Genomic DNA, 17,407 nt, shown 5'->3' on the forward strand with positions numbered 1-17,407 from the left:
CGTGCCTGAAACCTATGTTTTTTTCTGTGAATATATATATATATATGTATATATATAATGCACAATTTTACAATCCCAGAAAGAACCTTGATTCGGAACTGTTAAGAAGGAAACGGACTCCAGTTTCTCGGTGCAAAAATTCTGGTTTATTTCGGGCAAAATGTTGCCAATGTCGCGTTTCGTGCTTTGCAGCCCTTGATCACATGACATGACTCAAACTTTCGCTCCCTTTTAAAGTGCTATTGCAACAAACGACCATGAAGACAGACTATCGTACTGTCTTAAAGTTTTCCGCCAAGCAGAAAGTTAATGATACTTTTATGGAAAAGTTAACCCATATTGTAACATTGTCCGTACATTTGCAATCATTAATAATATCTGTATAAATACATAATGATCACAATTTTTAAATGTACTGACTGTTATAAAATTGAACACAAAAGGGGTTGATAAAACGACAAATTAAAAACATCATGTATAGCAATCACAAATTTTGGATACATTGCACAAATTGGAAAGTCGGAGACATACTAAAATTCTATGACTTAAACATGAATAATCATATATTTTCCATTAATGTCCCAACTTTTCTAACATGACCAGTTGTATACACTTTAAGTACCACAGGTTGATATGGCCCAAGTGGTCAATGACTAAAGCTGCATTGTATTGGCATATGTACAATTGACATGGTCGTAAAAATGACTGCATTAGAAAAGTGCTAGTAAAGTGCCTAAGTGCAAAGACTGTTTTAAAAACAGTACAAATTGTGCTAAGAAGATTTAAAAAGTTAGGAAGAATAAGTACAGGGATATTGGGTGATTTGGATAACAAATAGTCATCTCATTTTTAAATGTCTTTGGCCATAAAGTTAATATGTTCTATTGTATCTGAATGTGAGGTATGGCTATACTTAATATGTTTAAATATTTATAGCCATGTGTATAAGTCCTCAGTTGTATTGAGACCATTGGGACTCCTACTGTCAAACTCTAGAATGTATTTCGTTTCAAGTTTCCTGAGGTTAGCCTCCCTGTTGCCACCACGCCTTAATGGAGGTATAGAGTCCACGACAAAATACTTGAGTTCTTGTATTTGATTGTTGTGGACCTCTTTAAAGTGGCGTGCCACTGGATAGCTCGGATCTGAATTGGAGATGGCTCTTACGTGTTGGAGGATTCTCTTGTGGACCTGCAGTTTTGTACTGCCTATGTAACGAAGTCCACAAGAGCACTCCAACACCTAGATGTCAAATTCAATTTTGCAAGTTAAAAATGTAGAAATCATGGTGGGAGCAGATTTAAAAGGTGTGACGTATGAGGTTTTATTTATACCCAACTTGCAGGCCTTGCATGTGGAGCATTTCTTGAAACCTTTTTGCCCTAATAGCCAATTTTTGTTGGAGGATAATTCCGGGCTACTATTCACAAAAAATCACTGGTTGATGGAGCCCTTCTGTACGTTATGGTTGGTTTTTGGGAAATGATTCCCTAATTGCAGGGTCATTACCTACAATATGCCAGTTCTTCCTTACAGCCCGACATATGTCATCTCTCTGCCTGTTGTATGTTAGAATTAGTCTCGGATTGCTCGAAGCAGATGTTGGACTTTTGGGATTCGGGTCTGATTTACCAACAGGTTTCAATAGTAGATCCTCCCTGCACAATTGTTTAGTTTTTCTTTTTGCTGCACCAATTGTCTGTTTAGAGTAGCCCCTAGATAAGAAACGCTTTTTGCATTCCTCCTGAGCTTGGTTAAGATCTACTTCCCTACTGCAAATTCGGCGCACCCGAAGCATTTCCCCATAGGGATGCTATGTATTGTGTGTTTTGGGTGAAAGCTAGATACATGCAATAGGGTGTTGCCTGCAGTGGCTTTACCGTGTAGACTTGTTTCAAGACTATCATTGGCCACAAATACTTCCACATCTAGAAAACATACAGAATGCTCACTGATGTTGCATGTGAGATGTAAATTGATTTGTTGAGGGTAGTGATGAATTCTACTGCACTTTCTCTACTGCCTTGCCAAATTAAGAACAAGTCGTCAATATATCTGACCCATTCAATCACGTGGTTGGAAAGTATGTCACCATATAATACATTCACAATCATTTCCTCTCACCACTCATATGGAGGCAAGCATAACTGGGAGAAAAGCTTGCCACCATAGCCACTCCTCGTACTTGTTGACAGATTTGGGTTTGGAAGAGGAAATAGTTGTTATTCAAACAAAATTCAGTTAGATTGATTATCATTTTGTTATGATTGTAGAACTGAATTGGTCGCTTATCCAGGAAATGTTTGAGTGCCCTCATACCATCCTTATGGTGTATGCTAGTGTAAAAATTTGATACATCTATATTTATTAACAGATAATCATAACACCATTGACACTCATGTATCTTTTTAAAAAAATCAGTAGTGTCTTGAATAAAGGAAGGTAGGGCACTCACATATTCCTGTAAGAACGAATCAATAAAAATGGATACGTTTTCCAATTAACTTTGTTTGGCAGAAATAATAGGTCTTCCCGGAGGTTTGTTGATATCTTTGTGTATATTCGGGATGAAAGAAATCACAGGCGTGACGGAAAATTATTTATTTTAAACTTGTACTCATCTTGGTTTAAAAGGCCAGCACTTTTCCATGCCAAGAGTCTTTTAATTAGTTCATTTTGTGCCATCAAAGTTGTTAATTTTTTACTGAGTTTGTAGCACGTCCGATCGTATAATTGCATGAGTGCTTGTTCCAAATAGAGTTTTTGGGCCAGAGCACCACATTGCCTCCTTTGTCAGAATTCTTTATGACTAAAGAGTCATTTGCTTGTCATTTTTTGATTAATTGATGGTATTGGTGTTGGCGCGCTTTTTGATACTTGGTCATTGCTTGCGTTTTATAGTTTCGTTTTTTTATTTCTGTCAAAATTGCCTCATTAAATGCATCAATAGAATCCCTTGGTAAAATAGGGATGAATGTTGATTTGGGTTTGAAGCCTGTATTTACAGTAGCATTGGCTTGTATAGATTGATTTGCAAGGATTTGGTCTGTGGTTGCTGAATCCACCACTAGAGAATCGTCACTTTGTAAGGCTTGTATGCCACACAAAAGATCTACATCAGACACTGTTAGTGCAAAAGTTGTATCTTGAGCCATGAGATCAGATGTTTGCTGTGATACTTTGGCTTGTCTTAGATTGTGATACTTTTTCAATTTTAGTTTTCCTATGTATTTATAGATATCCACCCTGGTCTGTGTGTATTCAAAATCTGATTCGGGACAATATGAAAGACCCAACGAGAGAAGCTGTTGTTCGGCCTCACTTAAAACTACTTCTAAGAGGTTGATTATGGTATTTACATTGTGTGATGTCTGATTCACTTGTGCCTCCAGTTCCTTTTCGCCGTTTTTGTTGTTGTTGTGGAGACGCAATGTTTCATTGGCGCCTTGCTCGGCATCTCTCACGGTGTTTGGCATTCCTCCTTTGCCTGCCCTGATATTTATAGTCCTGGGGTGCAGTGTTGAGCGCCGTTCTTCCTGTAAAAAAACCTATTTCTTCAACCAGAGTATGTTTAGATTTTTGTGTGTTGGAACCTGTGCGGCGCCTGTGCATAATTCAGCTTCCGACTCACTTTTGACAGGGGAGCTTAGGTCTGACATTGATGAAGCTGTTGGTACCTCATTGCTAGGACCTGCTCGGTTGCCACGATCTGTAGTGAATCTTACTGCTTTCGGAATGGCTTTAACAGCGTCGTATTTGTGCGCAAATGTAAAGATTTGGCCTCTCTTATAGTCAATTTTATCTTGTTGGAATTTAAAAGTTTTGCGCTTTTTAATTATGTCCTCCTCTTTTTTGGGACGTGCCAACATTGCCTCTCTCACATTAGATGTTGTGGTCCTGTTTTCTAGAAGTGCAATTTGCTCATTAATCTTGTCGATTTTATTTTGCAAATCCACTCTGTCACTGACTGCATATTTGATTAGGATTATCATGAGGTTTCTGGAAGCCTCCAAATAGCTCTCTGCCCACTCACGCAGCATATTAGGGTTGGGTTTCTCATAACTAGGAGCAAGCATATTTTGGAGACCTCGTGGAATCCTGCCCACTTCTAAATATTTTGATAGTGACTTATGCTCCCACCATTGGGCTTGCTGGGTTTTCATGAGCTTCTCCAGTTGTTTATATAGTTCTTTTATGTTTGAAGGCTGTCTTGTTATTCCCACGTTAGTAGCTTGTGTTTGTGTTAGGGTACTAGGGCATTCATTGAACATTTCATCCGCCGCCTCCTCCCTGCCTTGTAACATGTCGGCTGAGTGGGTGTATCAAAGGTTATATTAGGGTTTGAGGAGGTGCATCAGAATATCACATGGATGATGTCTTCAGTGATGTCATATGAGATGTCATCAGTGATGTCATCAGTGATGTCACTGACCATGTCATGAGTGATGTAATATGTGATGTCATCAGCAGTGCATTGCAGGGGCGTGATTTATAGTTAGCTGAACTAACTCTAACGGACGAATTTCACTGGTTTTGTACGAGTGAAATGTCCAACTAGCTATCAAGTCCCTCAGAAGTAAATTGGACTTCATCCCCCATCCCGTAGTCTGCCAGGAGGCGCATTTTCAGAGTGTTGGAGAAAGGGAGGCATGGCCTCCGAAGACGTCTTAGCAATCACACTGTGTGGGACTTACTGGAGGTAACAAAAGGGGTAGTTGGCCCACAAGGACATCCTTGGTGGTCAACTACCCCTCCTTTAACCTCTAGTAAGCCCCACACAGCAGGATTACTAAGTTCTCATAGCAGGCCATGCCCCCTTTGCCCACCACTCTGCAAACACGCTGCCTGGCACGCTCATGGAAGGGAATTGAAGTCTCCTTTGCTGCTGGGGGTCCTTTAGGGGCCAACTAGCCTACCTCTTACCTCCAGTAAGCCCTCACAGTGGGATTGCTGAGAGGTAGACATAGCACACGCCCCCTTTCCCCCCCACTCTGCAATAGCGCCTCCTGGTGCGTTCTAAGTTGGGGTATTAAAGTCCACTTCATTCCTGAGGGTCCCTGGGGCCAACTAGCCCACCAGGTACCGCCAGTAAGCGCCACACTCCTGGATTGCTGAGAGTGGTCGGAGGCCACGTCCGCTTTTTACACCACTCTTTAAGCACAGCTCCTGGCGAATTGCTGCTCGGGGGATGAAGTCCACTTGTTTACTGAGGTCCTCAGGACACAAGAGGACCTCATCGCCCCACCACCAGTGCGCCAAGAGGCGTGTTTGCAGAGTGGTGTAAAAAGGGGTGTGGCCTCGGACCACCTTTCTGCAACGCAGCTCTGTGGTGCATACTGGAGGTACCCAGTGGGCTAGTTGGCCCCAGGGACCTTCAGGATTCAAGGGGAATTAATTACCTAACTTACAGCGCACCAGGGGGGCACATTTACAGAGTGGTGCAGGGAGGGGGCGGGGCCTCTGGCGAGATGCCGGCTTTTTTTTTTTTTTTTAGATGGGGGCTGTGTGGCCCCCCTTCTTTTACCATTTTTGGGGCCTTGGGGACCCCTTCCCACTGGGCCTGACCCCTTTTTATAAAATAAGAAGAAAGAAAAATGGGAAGGGGTCACGTGGCCCCCCTCCCGGGCCAATTTCAGCCCCGAGGACCCCCCTCCCCTGGGGCCGGCCTTTCAGATTTTTCTAAAATGTATTTCTTGATTACAGGTGAGGGGGTCCGCGTGGCCCCCTCCCGGGCCACTTCTGGCCCCAGGGACCCCATCCCCTGGGGCCTGGCCTCTCTGTTGGTTATCGTGGGGGCAGCCCCAATGCCCCCATTATCCCGCCGGTGCCACGTGTCCTGCGGGAGCCAGCATTGCTTTTGCACAAGGGGAGCTGCTGACATGCAGCTCCCGTTGTACTAAAGCAATTCTGCTTTGGTTTTTGGAAGCAAAAGCAGGTTTCCTTCTCTCACCTCCAATAACCAAAGCAGAGTTTGCTATGACAGGGCAGGGGGCCGCGTGCCCCCCACATAAAATTGAATAAACCCCGGGGAGGTGGCGGTCCCTGGGGCTGCAGGGGCCCCCACGGGCCCCCGCAAATGAATTGGTGAGTGCCCCTGGGAGCTGCCCCACCCGGGGGTTAATAGAAAACGAAGTGCGGGAGTCCGCGCTTTGTTTTTATTAAATTTTCTCTGCCAAATTCGCGAACGCAAGGCAAATTTGGTTGTTTTTTTTTTTAATTCTTTTTTTTGGTCTGGGGGTCCTTAAGGGACCCCCTCAGCAGGCCTAGGGGGTCAGGGTGCTTCTACCCTGCCCCCTTTTCTTGTTTTTCACCATTTTTTGTTACCAAGTCACAAGATGGCTGCCAACACATTCTGGCTTGGGGTGTTGGCAGCCAATCAGAATGAAGCTCGTGCTCGGGAGGGTTCGCGATTCCTCCTCGGTGCTCAGATATCGATATTTTTTCTATTTTTAATTTCTCAGGAACTAATGAACAGATTTACACCATTTAAAAAAAGAGCTACCTTTTTGCCAAGTTTAGTGTAATTCCGTTCAGCAGTTCGGGTTGTAGCCTGTTCCAAAAATTCATATGGAAATTAACATGGGGAGAATGCGCTTTGGGACCCCCCTTTTTTCCCAGCCCCCGCTTGATGAATCACCCTGAAACTTTAAGCACAGAAGCTCCCCACCAGTTTTGACAATTTCGCAAAGATTCATCAAACGGCACCAAAGATATTGGCAAATCAAAAAACGCTTTTCCTATAGATAATAGTTCCCAACTATTACTACCTACTGGCGACCGCCAGTAGGGAATACCCGTCCCCATGCCCGTGGGGTTTGGATGCAGGGCCTGGCTACAGACCAAGCCCCGAGCCCAAACCCCTGCCTTGCACAGCCAAAGGCCATACAGGGTGTGGATTGGCTTTGTGTATGGAATAAAATATTACTTCCCCTTAAAAAACAACCTAGAAATGCACTGAAAAAAGCAAAGGTTAAAGTAATGTTATAGTTAGGCGAAGATGTCATTAAAAAAATGCTGTTTCAAACATACAAATCACTGAATTTTACCAGTACCTCTAGTACTTATAGCTCACACCCTTGCATGCACTGCTAATTACACCTCAAATGACATCACATGAGTTATAGTTACCTTAGGTCACAAGGTGTGACAAAAATAACTGGTGAATTTTAGTGGTTTTGTACATTTAAAACAGTATTTTCTTTACTGACGCCTAACTATAGCATCACTTTAACCTTTGGGTTTTACATTGAATATGTATGTCTTTGCCTTCAGAGGATCCATCTTCAGAGGAGCCTCCACGACAATTCCTCTGAAGGCACTGTACATTTGCTGCGCATCTGCCATGTTTCATGCTGCTGTTGAGAAACCTTTTTTTGCTTCACAAAAACAAACTTCCAAAGCAGGAATTTGCTTTTGCAAAAGAAAAACTTAACTATGGCTCTCAAACATGGGAAGTTTTCTCACATAGTATGAGGGTCATTTTTTTTTCTGGTCTGGACCACCAGTTTTTCCTGGCGGTCCTGAACAGGAAAAAACAGTACATCAGACTATCTGCTCTAAATAGGTGGGTTGCACTGAGAGTTTTAGACTGAAAGCCTGCACTTCATTGGGCCATTGATCTATGGTTTTCTCCGGAAGAGCCAGTGGGGCTACCTTCAGTAGAAACATCACAGTCCTCCTGACTCTAAATAGTCAGATGACTTGCGGCGAAGTAGCCTGTCTTCCATACTCTAAATAAACCCATACTAGATAACCTGCTAGCCTAGTTTGTTGAAACAAAAAGGTATTTTTGCTTCTGTGTCACAATAAATGATAGCTACCGTTTGCTGCTATATATTCTGTATACTTCTAAGAAGTATCTTTTTGAACACTTAAAGATTTTTGTTGTCCAACCTGCATTGTTTAATGAGTTATTTGAGTGTAATCCACACAACTGTCTATTGTATACAAGTACATCTTGCGATGACTAATGTGGATCTTTCCTTTGGAAAATACTTATAAAAACACTTGATTTTCTCAGGTTTGGCCTGGTAAACCTATTGGCTTTACATTCTCACACCCAGCTGCATCCATTGCATGTCTGTTTTCTTTTGTGAAATATGCAGAATGCAGTGAAATATCCAGTTTATATCGAAAGCAAGCCTTATAGTTGCTAGTTATTTCTTTAATCGGCTCATGAAAATTCAGAGCACATGTCATGAGGGCACAATTCAACAACAACGGCAGGGATTGTTAAAAGAGAAACGTTAAACCCTGCTTGCTTATTTAATTCTAGATAATCTGTTTTATGTCGCTGAGTTTGATTTGGTGAGGCTCAATATGCTGTGTTTTCGCTAATGTGCATTCTTGCTATATATATATTAGTTTTTATTTTGCTCGGTATCCCCCTGTAATGGTTCAAGATGCGTTACTTAAATTAGTTGCTATACTCATAAGAGCTCTATTTAATATAATAGTTCCTTGCACACTGGTGTTCATAAGATTTAAGGAAAATTATGTTTCCGCAATAGTCACCAAATATTCTAACATCCAAAGCCAAATTGGGACATTGAGTGTGGGCCTGAACGGCCAACGCCGGAACAGTTGAAATGATGAACAGTGCACACATAAATACATCATGTGTAACTAAGAAGGTTAAGAAAATACACACTAAAATCCTTCCCCACTCGAATATACTCAGATAATGGAAGAACTGTGTTTCCGATTGAAATCCAGTCTTTATAGATGGATTGCTGAGCCATTTTTGTATGTTTTTTAAGTTAATGTTTCCGGGCTGGTCCAGTGTGTTGCTTTGGGGCAGAAAAGGCTAACTATCAATTCATGAAGTGGGTTTTAAACACTGCCATCTTTGTTACTAATAAATCATTGAGTGCAGGCATATGTTTTAAACATTGCACTCCAAAAGGTCATCTTCGTTTGCCCACTTACTCAGAAGTGCACAATGCACTACCCCTTACTTAGTGTGGTGTTACAATGGTAGGAGAAACTTAAGAAAGGAACAAACCCCAGCCATACTTAAAATAATTCCTTTTTTCTGCAATCACAATTGGGAGCAGGGAGTCTATCTGTCCTCGGGAGGCGAAGAACAATGTGAAATGGGAATGTGTTTCTTCATATTGCCTAATCTAGTTTAGATAGTGCCTCAATGCATTTACATTGAAAGGTTAACCAGCACAACTTTACAAAAATCTAAATGTTTTTAAAGTAACTTCCTTCAATTCGTCTGAAGATGCTAGCCATGTCTAGCTTACTTTATATAGGCTCGTTCTGCAGACATGCTATACTGCCAACTGAGACTTCACAGGCTCAGGCATATCCATTAAGTTAGGAGCAACAAAAGCTATATGTAATGCTAATAATGTCACACAAATCTGTAAATATAAGTCAATAAAAATAAACCAAAATATGGTTCCGCTTGAGGTTTGAAATGTTGCACTGTTTAAATGTTAGCATAATATCAGCAGTGACAGCCCCAAATCAACAAGATTTTGCATCCAATAGCAAGTCCAAATATATTTAGGGACTGCACTAATTTTAACAAAAACATTGGCATTTCTACTTCTGAAAGTACTTCACGTTTCCCTTAAATGCAACCTTTTACTATATACCAGATAAAACAACTGCTACCTCAAACAAAGCCTTTAAAATACAGCTGCATACTATGATAAAATAATTCATTTTACAATACAAATCTTTTCATTCTATTTTATGGTAAACAAACTATTTTAACTTCGTTTTAACATTTATCTAGCTTATAATACCAGCTATTAATCATTTGCATCCATTTTCCCCTAACAAAAGCTTGATGGTTTGTTACAGAAAATGCACTATGTATTACTTCAAAATATCCTCTTTTCATTCTAGTAAAAACCCATTTTATTTACGAAACTTGCCTCTTCAGTTTCAGAAAATACAGATATTTTCCCATGAAATCCACAATGAAATGTGAACCTTTCTGCCTGTCATGTTCATTAGCCACACTAGCACATTAGCCCGCCCCTCCCCCCGTGGATACTGCTCACATTGACTAGTAAGACCATTCACTTCTATGATATGCCTTGGTTTCGCAGTGCATGCCCAGGTGTAGACTATTATAGTATGCCCCTTACCAATTTATTTTCATAATTCTTGTATAGTGCAATACCAGAAAATGTGTGCACTTTTCAAATAACAGCAAAGAATTGGAAATTTTCGTAGCATTTGATGATGGTGCATAAATGAAAGGTCGAAGATGGTTGCATAAAATACAAGTAGATATTCACTTTATTAGGTAACTTTATAACACGTGTTTTCAACAGTTTCTGAAAGCAGAGGGGATCCGGTTAAGTCCCAGATGGGGAAGTGAGATGGATGCAGCACTACTACAGAATTTATTTTCTGCAGAATTATCTGTTCAGAATTTCCAATCGAGGAATTTCCTGGCTAGGTATTCCCTTTAATACTCCAGGTATGTTTGTCTCACCAGTTATGTCGTTGAGAAGCTTTAAAGTAGGCATCTCTGTGGTGGAGCCAGCTCTGCAACTTGATTGATGGTTTTGTTTCTGCCTTTCATAAGCTGGTGGTGTAGTTATTATTTTTATTGCAAGTGTATGCAACAAAAATAGAAAGAAAAAAAAGAGAGCATGCCGCCGCCTAAATTTGGTGTCCATATCCTTGAAATAAAATGTTTTTTCTAGCCATGACGAGAGCTGGTCTGGAAACCCAAATCAGCCCTGCCAATTTTATCGGACCGGCCCCTACACCCAGGGGTGGATGGGGGATACGGGACCTGTGTGACAAGCATGAAGAACTGGTGCTAAATAAAATCGGCCCCCAGCTCTGCTGCGTTTGTTACTGGGGACCAATATTGCAGCATTGCTGCAAAACCGGCACGCAGTAACATAACCGGCCCCCACTGCTTCAAAACCAGCCTCCACCACTCCAAAACCAGCTCCTACCCTTCCAGCCTCCTGCGCAAACGCCTGATGCCGGCTAAGGCCAGTCTGGCCCACATCATGATAAGTCAGTTGTAGGTCTAAAGTTTTTTTGCATGTCCCACACTTATTAGTGCACGTTCTCAGAAGCTCACCTGACATTGCCACCCTCTTCTATTCATCTGTCCTACCAGCTGACAGTCACTGTCTGCTCCTATATCTCAGGTGTGTGAAGTCTCCTTTTCAGTAAATGTTTGCAAGCTGCCAGCTGCTCTTATTAAATACAGTTGAGATGCCACAAGTCTTTCCCAGAGAAACTGCAATTGCCCTGAGGCTATTTTGTGGCGATGCTGCATTGTGCAAAGTCTCATGCGCTGGCTTCTTTCATGCCCTAAGTTTCTTCAGTGGAAACCTGGAACTAAAGCCTGAAAATCTGAGATTTGTAGCATAAAATGATTAATATTCTTGGCAAATGTCTGCAATTCTTTGTGAAATGTTCAAGTGATTACAACATTTAAGACACATTGGCAAAGCCTGTAGGCCTGGCTGGATTGGGAAGCTGGTATTTCTTTTTTTGCAATCATGAAAAGAGAAAGATGAAAAACAAAAGCATGCAGCCAACTAAATGTGGCAACCATATGTTTGCAATAAAAAAATTGCATTTAAAAAGCGCATACAATTTTATGAGAAACTAATGGGTGCTTCCTAGCATGCTGACACTACTGTAGGTTTAATCCACTTCACAGGGATAAATGATTCCTTTTGGTGTAAACAAAAGCTTTTATTATTTGTAAATGAATGTAAGCTGAAGACATTTTAGAAAAAGAAACCAAAAGATAAAGAATGGCTGTGGTGCTTCAATACATTGTGTTTTTGGTTAATTCACACTTGTGATCAGGCAAAATGCTGTCATTCACTGTACAAGAGCTTCACTGTCTGCAGTGGGTTGACTGATTGCTTCATGCCATATGCTGTGGTGGGTAGAGGCAAAATGTGAATGACAGTTGAACAAACCACAAACCAATGTTTAGTTTAGTTTAGTTTTATCCATTTATAGAGCGCTTGGTTACACCAAACGGTGTGTCCCCGCGCTAAGACACATGAGAGAGAGCTGTTACAGAAAAGGAGAGGCGCTAGCTATATATCTATGGGAGTTCGGTCCTTCTGTACAGCCAAGTTTTTAGTTGTTTGCGGAAATATTTTTCGGATGTCTCTGTTCTTAGGGCTATCGGCAGAGGGTTCCAGGTTTTTGCCGCCCTTTAGCTGAAGGAGCGGGCTCCTAGTCTGGCCTTGTATATCCTTGGTACTTTAACCAAGGCCTTACCTAAGGACCGCAGATTCCGACCAGGTGTGTATTCTATTATGAGAGAATGAAGGTATTTGGGGCCGGACTTCCTGAGGATGCGGTGGCCATAGCACAATGCCTTAAAAATGACCCTCTTTTCTACTGGCAACCAGTGCAGTTGCTTCAGGGCATTCTCCGAGTTTGCTCTTCTTGGTAGGCCGAGTACAAGTCGAGCAGCGGCATTTTGTACCCGCTGTAGTTTGGCTAATCCCCCTTTAGTAGCTCAGAGATATAGGATATTGCCATAATCCAGTTGCGAGGTTATTGTCGCATGGACAATTGTTTTCCTGTCACTAGAAGGCAGGAGATCAAGGATCTTTCGCAGGCTTTTTATAGCTCCATAGCATTTGCCCGCAACCCTGTGAATCTGGTTGATGAAGTTCAGCTCAGAGTCAAAGTAGATTCCTAGATTTTTAACTTCGGTTTTCGGGTTGGGCAGTTGGCCTAAAGATTCTGGCCACCAAGCAGATGACCAAATGGTTGGCAACCTGCCCACAACCATTACCTCAGTTTTATTTCCATTTAATTTGAGGCAGTGGTTGGACATCCAGTTCGCGACTTCTGATAGGCATTTGGAGAAACGGTTGGATGCTTGCTCATCGTTTTGAGATAACAGAACAATTAGCTGCGTGTCATCAGCGTATGAAACAATCGATATGTTATGTTGTTCCACATACTCAGCTAGGGAGACTTACATATAGATTGAAAAGAGTAGGACTCAGTATAGAGCCCTGAGGAACCCCCTGAGTAAGAGGCATACTCTTGGATAGGTAAGGTGTTTGAAACACTCTAAAGCTACGACCAGAGAGGAAGAACACCAACCAGCTCAAGGCTTTATTCCTAATGCCACATGCTTCCAGTCTTTGTAGGAGCAGCTGATGTGATACGGTGTCAAAAGCCGCACTGAGATCAAGGAGGATCAGTGCGGCAGTATCACCTTCATGGCATGTTTCCACAGCGCTTCCGTGGCATGAAGCAGTGCCGATTCGGTTGAGTGAGCGCTTCTAAAACCTGACTGTGAGGGGTGTAGTAGATCGTATTTATTTATGTATATCAACTAATTGTTTGTTGGTTATCTTCTCCGCAATCTTTGCTACAAAAGGCAGTAGAGAAATCGGGCGTAGGTTTTCTAGTACAGTATGTTTAATTTGAGTATTCTTTTTCAATGGTTGACATTAGCTTGTTTCCATTTCGCAGGCACCACACCTTCATGGAAGGAGCGAGAGATAATATCTAAAATATATGGCATAATGGGGTTGGCTCCTTCCATAATTATATCTGGTCTTTCAACATCTACGGGGGAGCCAGATTTTATTCCTCTGGCTATGTCCGTAAGTACCGCTAGACTGTAAATGGTAAATTCATCCAGCGTCCCTTCTACGGGAGGTTTTTTGTCAGAGTTATTTGTGCTGGTACCTAAGCTGGCTTCTATAGGGAAGGTTTCATAGATGTTCTTTACCTTCGCGGCAAAGAACTCAGCTATCGTATCGCAGCTTTCCCTAGAGGTAGGTTGTTCATTGGACTCTTTCTGCGTTTTCAGTGACTTCAATATGGTAAATAGTTCTTTAGGGGCATTTCTGGCTCTTTCAATTTTTTAATAGAATGTGCCTCTGACTTTCTTAATTTGTGAGTGATATCGTTTGAGCTTGTGCTTATACTCTTCTCTGGCCTTATTGCAATAGTCCTTCCTCCATGTTCGTTCAAGCTTTTTACATAGTTTTTTGGCCTGCGCTAGTTCCTTATTAAACCATGGAGCGGTAGCACTCTGCCTTTTCGGGATCCCCGTACTGCAAGGTGCTATCTCATTTAGCATCTCGGAGATCCATGAATCTAGTTGGTCATTGGCACGGTTAGTGTCTTTGTCCAATCTGGGTTCCCTCTTTATTAATGCCTGAGAAAAGGAAGTGGAGTTAAATTTGTTCCAATTCCTTGTAGTAATCATCTTTTTAGGTTGTTTACGTCTCTGTGTGTGGATAATATGGCTTACCAAAAGCTTCTCTCTCTCTCTCTCTCTCTCTACATATATATATATATATATGTATATATATATATATATATTATCTACTTGCGGTTGCCAGTAGATAGTTATAGTTAGGACCTATTTTCCATAGGAAATCCGCAACATTCTATTGGGAATATCTGTGGCGCCGATTGACGAATCTTCGCAAAATTTTCCAAACTTTTGGCCAGCTCCGCTCCGCTCCTTCCCTTGATTCGTCAAGCGGGGGCCGAGAAAAAAGGGGGGTCCCAAAACGCGTTTTCCTAATGCAATTTCCCATAGGATCTGTTGTCGCAGCTACAGCCCGAACCGCTGAACGAAATGACACCAAATTTGGCAAAGAGGTAGTCCTCAGATCAGACTCGTGCCTTTTGCATAAATGGTGGGAATCTGTTCAGTAGTTCCTGAGAAATTAAGGTAAAAAAGTTAGTGATATCCATGGCCGCGGATGATCCGCGGATCCTCCACGCACCCTCCCCGAACCCTCCCGAGCACGAGCTGAATGCTAATTGGCTGCCAACACTCTGAATCAGGAAGTGTTGGCAGCGATCTTGTGCCTCGGTAGAACCGAGGCACAAGAAAGCACAAAAACAAAGACGCAAAACGCAAGAAGGGGGCTGTGTAGAAACACCCTGACCCCCTAGGCCTGCTCAGGGGGTCCCACAAGGACCCCCAAGGCCCAAAAAAATTATTGTTTTGTTTTTTAAATCGCGGGATGGCGAAGGGTCCGTGCATCCCGCTAACGAAAAAAAAACGAAGCGCGGGCTCCCGCGCTTCATTTAGATTTAGCCCCCGGGGGGGCCACGTCCTGGGGGCAATATGGTTTTATAATGGGGGGCCCAGAGGGGCCCCCCAGCCCCGGGGACCACCACCCCCAGTGGCTTATGTTAATGTATGCGGGGGGGCTCATGGCCCCCCGCAGCCCCGGGGACCGCCACCCCGTGGCTTTTTTTAAAAAATAAAACCCTGTGTGGGGGGGGGCTCGAGCCCCCCCACTCGCCCCGGGGACCGCCACCTCCACAGGGCACTGAATATGTAAAATAGGGGGTCCGATACGGACCCCCAAGCCCCGGGGACCACCACCCCCGGGGGCTTTAACTTAAGTGAGGGGGCCGCACGGCCCCCCCCTGGAGCCAATGATGGCCCTGGGGACCACCACCCCCCAGGGCCGGCTCCTGCAGTGTCCCGGGGTGCCCACCCCCGGGACACTGCTGTTTGCTATGGCAGGGTGGGAGCCTTGTGGCTCCCGCCCTGCCATAGCAAACCTGCTTTGCTATTTGGAAGAGAGAGCAGGAAACCTGCTCTCTCTTCCAAATACCAAAGACGATTGCTTTTCCACACGGGGAGCAGCATGTTAGCTGCTCCCCATGTGGAAAAGCAATGCCGGCTCCCGCAGGACGCGGGGAGCCGGCGGGGCCGTGGGGGGATTGGGGACCCCCCCACGGCCCCCAATGGAGGTCAGGCCCCGGGGGATGGGGTCCCCGGGGCCATAGGTGGCACAGGAGAGGGCCTATGCAGCCCCCCTCCATAAAATGTTTTTTTTTTTAAAGGGCCATGCCCCGGGGGATGGGGTCCCCGGGGCAAATTATGGCCTGGGGAGGGGAGCCACGCGGCCCCCTTCCCGTTTAAAAAAAAAATATATCAAAATTGGGGGCAGGCCCTGGGGGATGGGGTCCCCAGGGCCAAAAAATAAGAAAAAGAAGGGGGGCTACACAGCCCCCCTTCTAAAAAACAGAGGGGGGGAAGGATCGGGCCAAAGGCCACGCCCCCTCCTTACACCACTCTGCAAACACGCCCCCTGGCGCGTTTGCAGAGGGGGAACGAATTACCCTTCAATACTGGGGTCCCTGGGGGCCAACTAGCCCACCAGGAACCTCCAGTATGCGCCAGGGGGCTGCGTTGCAGAGAGGTGTAATGAGGCCACGCCCCTTTTTACACATCTCTGCAACGCAGCTCCCTGGCGCTTACTGGAGGTACCTGGTGGGCTAGTTGGCCGCCAGGGGACCTCAGGATTCAAGGGGACTTAATCTCCCAACTTAAAACACGCCACGGGGTGAAGGTAGGGGGCGGGGCCTGAGGTGATACTGTGCAAACACGCCCTGTGGCTCGTTTTAAGTTGGGAAATTCATTCCTCTTCAATCCAGATGTCCCCTAGGGGACAAATAGCCCACCAGGTACCTCCACTAAGCGCCACGGAGCTGCGTTGCAGAGTGTTGTAAAAAGGGGTGTAGCCTCTGAAGACCTCTCTGCAAGGCAGCTCCCTGGCGCTTACTGGAGGTACCTGGTGGGCTAGTTGGCCGCCAGGGGACCTCAGGATTCAAGGGGACTTAATCCCCCAACTTAAAACACCCCACGGGGCGCGTTTGCACAGTGGTGAAGGTAGAGGGCGGGGCCTGAGGTGAGATCTGTGCAAACACGCACTGTGGCGCTTTTTAAGTTGGGGAATAAATTCCTCTTCAATCCTGAGGGTCCCTGGGGACCAACTAGCCCACCAGGTACCTCCAGTAAGTGCCACGGAGCTGTGTTGCAGAGTGTTGTAAAAAGGGGCGTGGCCTCTGAATACCTCTCTGCAATGCAGTTTCCTGGCGCATACTGGAGGTACCTGGTGGGCTAGTTGGCAACCAGGGGACCTCAGGATTGAAGAAGAATTAATTCCCCAACTTAAAACGCGCCACAGGGCGTGTTTGCACACGTCACCTCAGGCCCCTCCCCTTCCTTCACCATTGTACAAATATTCCTCTAAAATCAGCCGAACTACGAATTCCGATTTACTCACCTGTAATCAGGAGAGAACCCAGTGCGGCATCTTTTAGCCCAGCACTGACCCTGAAAAGTAATTCTAAGCGTACTTACCAGTAACTTGTATTTCCTTCCATAGGAATCCATTGTGTGGTTTTCGCAAGAAAATTTTCTAAGTGTCCATTTTTGAAACGTACAAATATTCCTCTAAAATCAGCCGAACTACGAATTCCGATTTACTCACCTGTTATCAGGAGAGAACCCAGGGCTGCATCATTTAGCTCAGCACTGACCCTGAAAAGTAATTCTAAGCGTACTTACCAGTAACTTGTATTTCCTTCCATAGGAATCCATTGTGTGGTTTTCACCAGAAAAGTTTCTAAGGGCCATATGTAGGTAAATAACATTTAC

The 17,407-nt window shown here is 44.1% G+C and overlaps 1 protein-coding gene across 4 annotated transcripts in view; it reads left to right on the forward strand.

Moving 5' to 3' along the window:
• Positions 1-17,407, forward strand: part of AGMO (alkylglycerol monooxygenase) — an 890,221-nt gene that overhangs the window by 582,989 nt on the left and 289,825 nt on the right. Inside the window, exon 14 of one of the 4 annotated variants that reach the window (XM_085630809.1) lies at positions 10,299-10,447. The exons of the other annotated variants lie outside the window; for them this stretch is intronic. Within the exon in view, the coding sequence (XP_085486935.1) occupies positions 10,299-10,439 (141 nt within the window). The 3' untranslated portion in view covers positions 10,440-10,447. The remainder of the gene's footprint in view (positions 1-10,298; positions 10,448-17,407) is intronic. 4 annotated transcript variants of the gene reach the window in all.

The sequence above is a fragment of the Triturus cristatus genome, chromosome 10, assembly GCF_964204655.1.
Source record: "Triturus cristatus chromosome 10, aTriCri1.1, whole genome shotgun sequence".
In the NCBI taxonomy this organism is placed as follows: domain Eukaryota; kingdom Metazoa; phylum Chordata; class Amphibia; order Caudata; family Salamandridae; genus Triturus; species Triturus cristatus.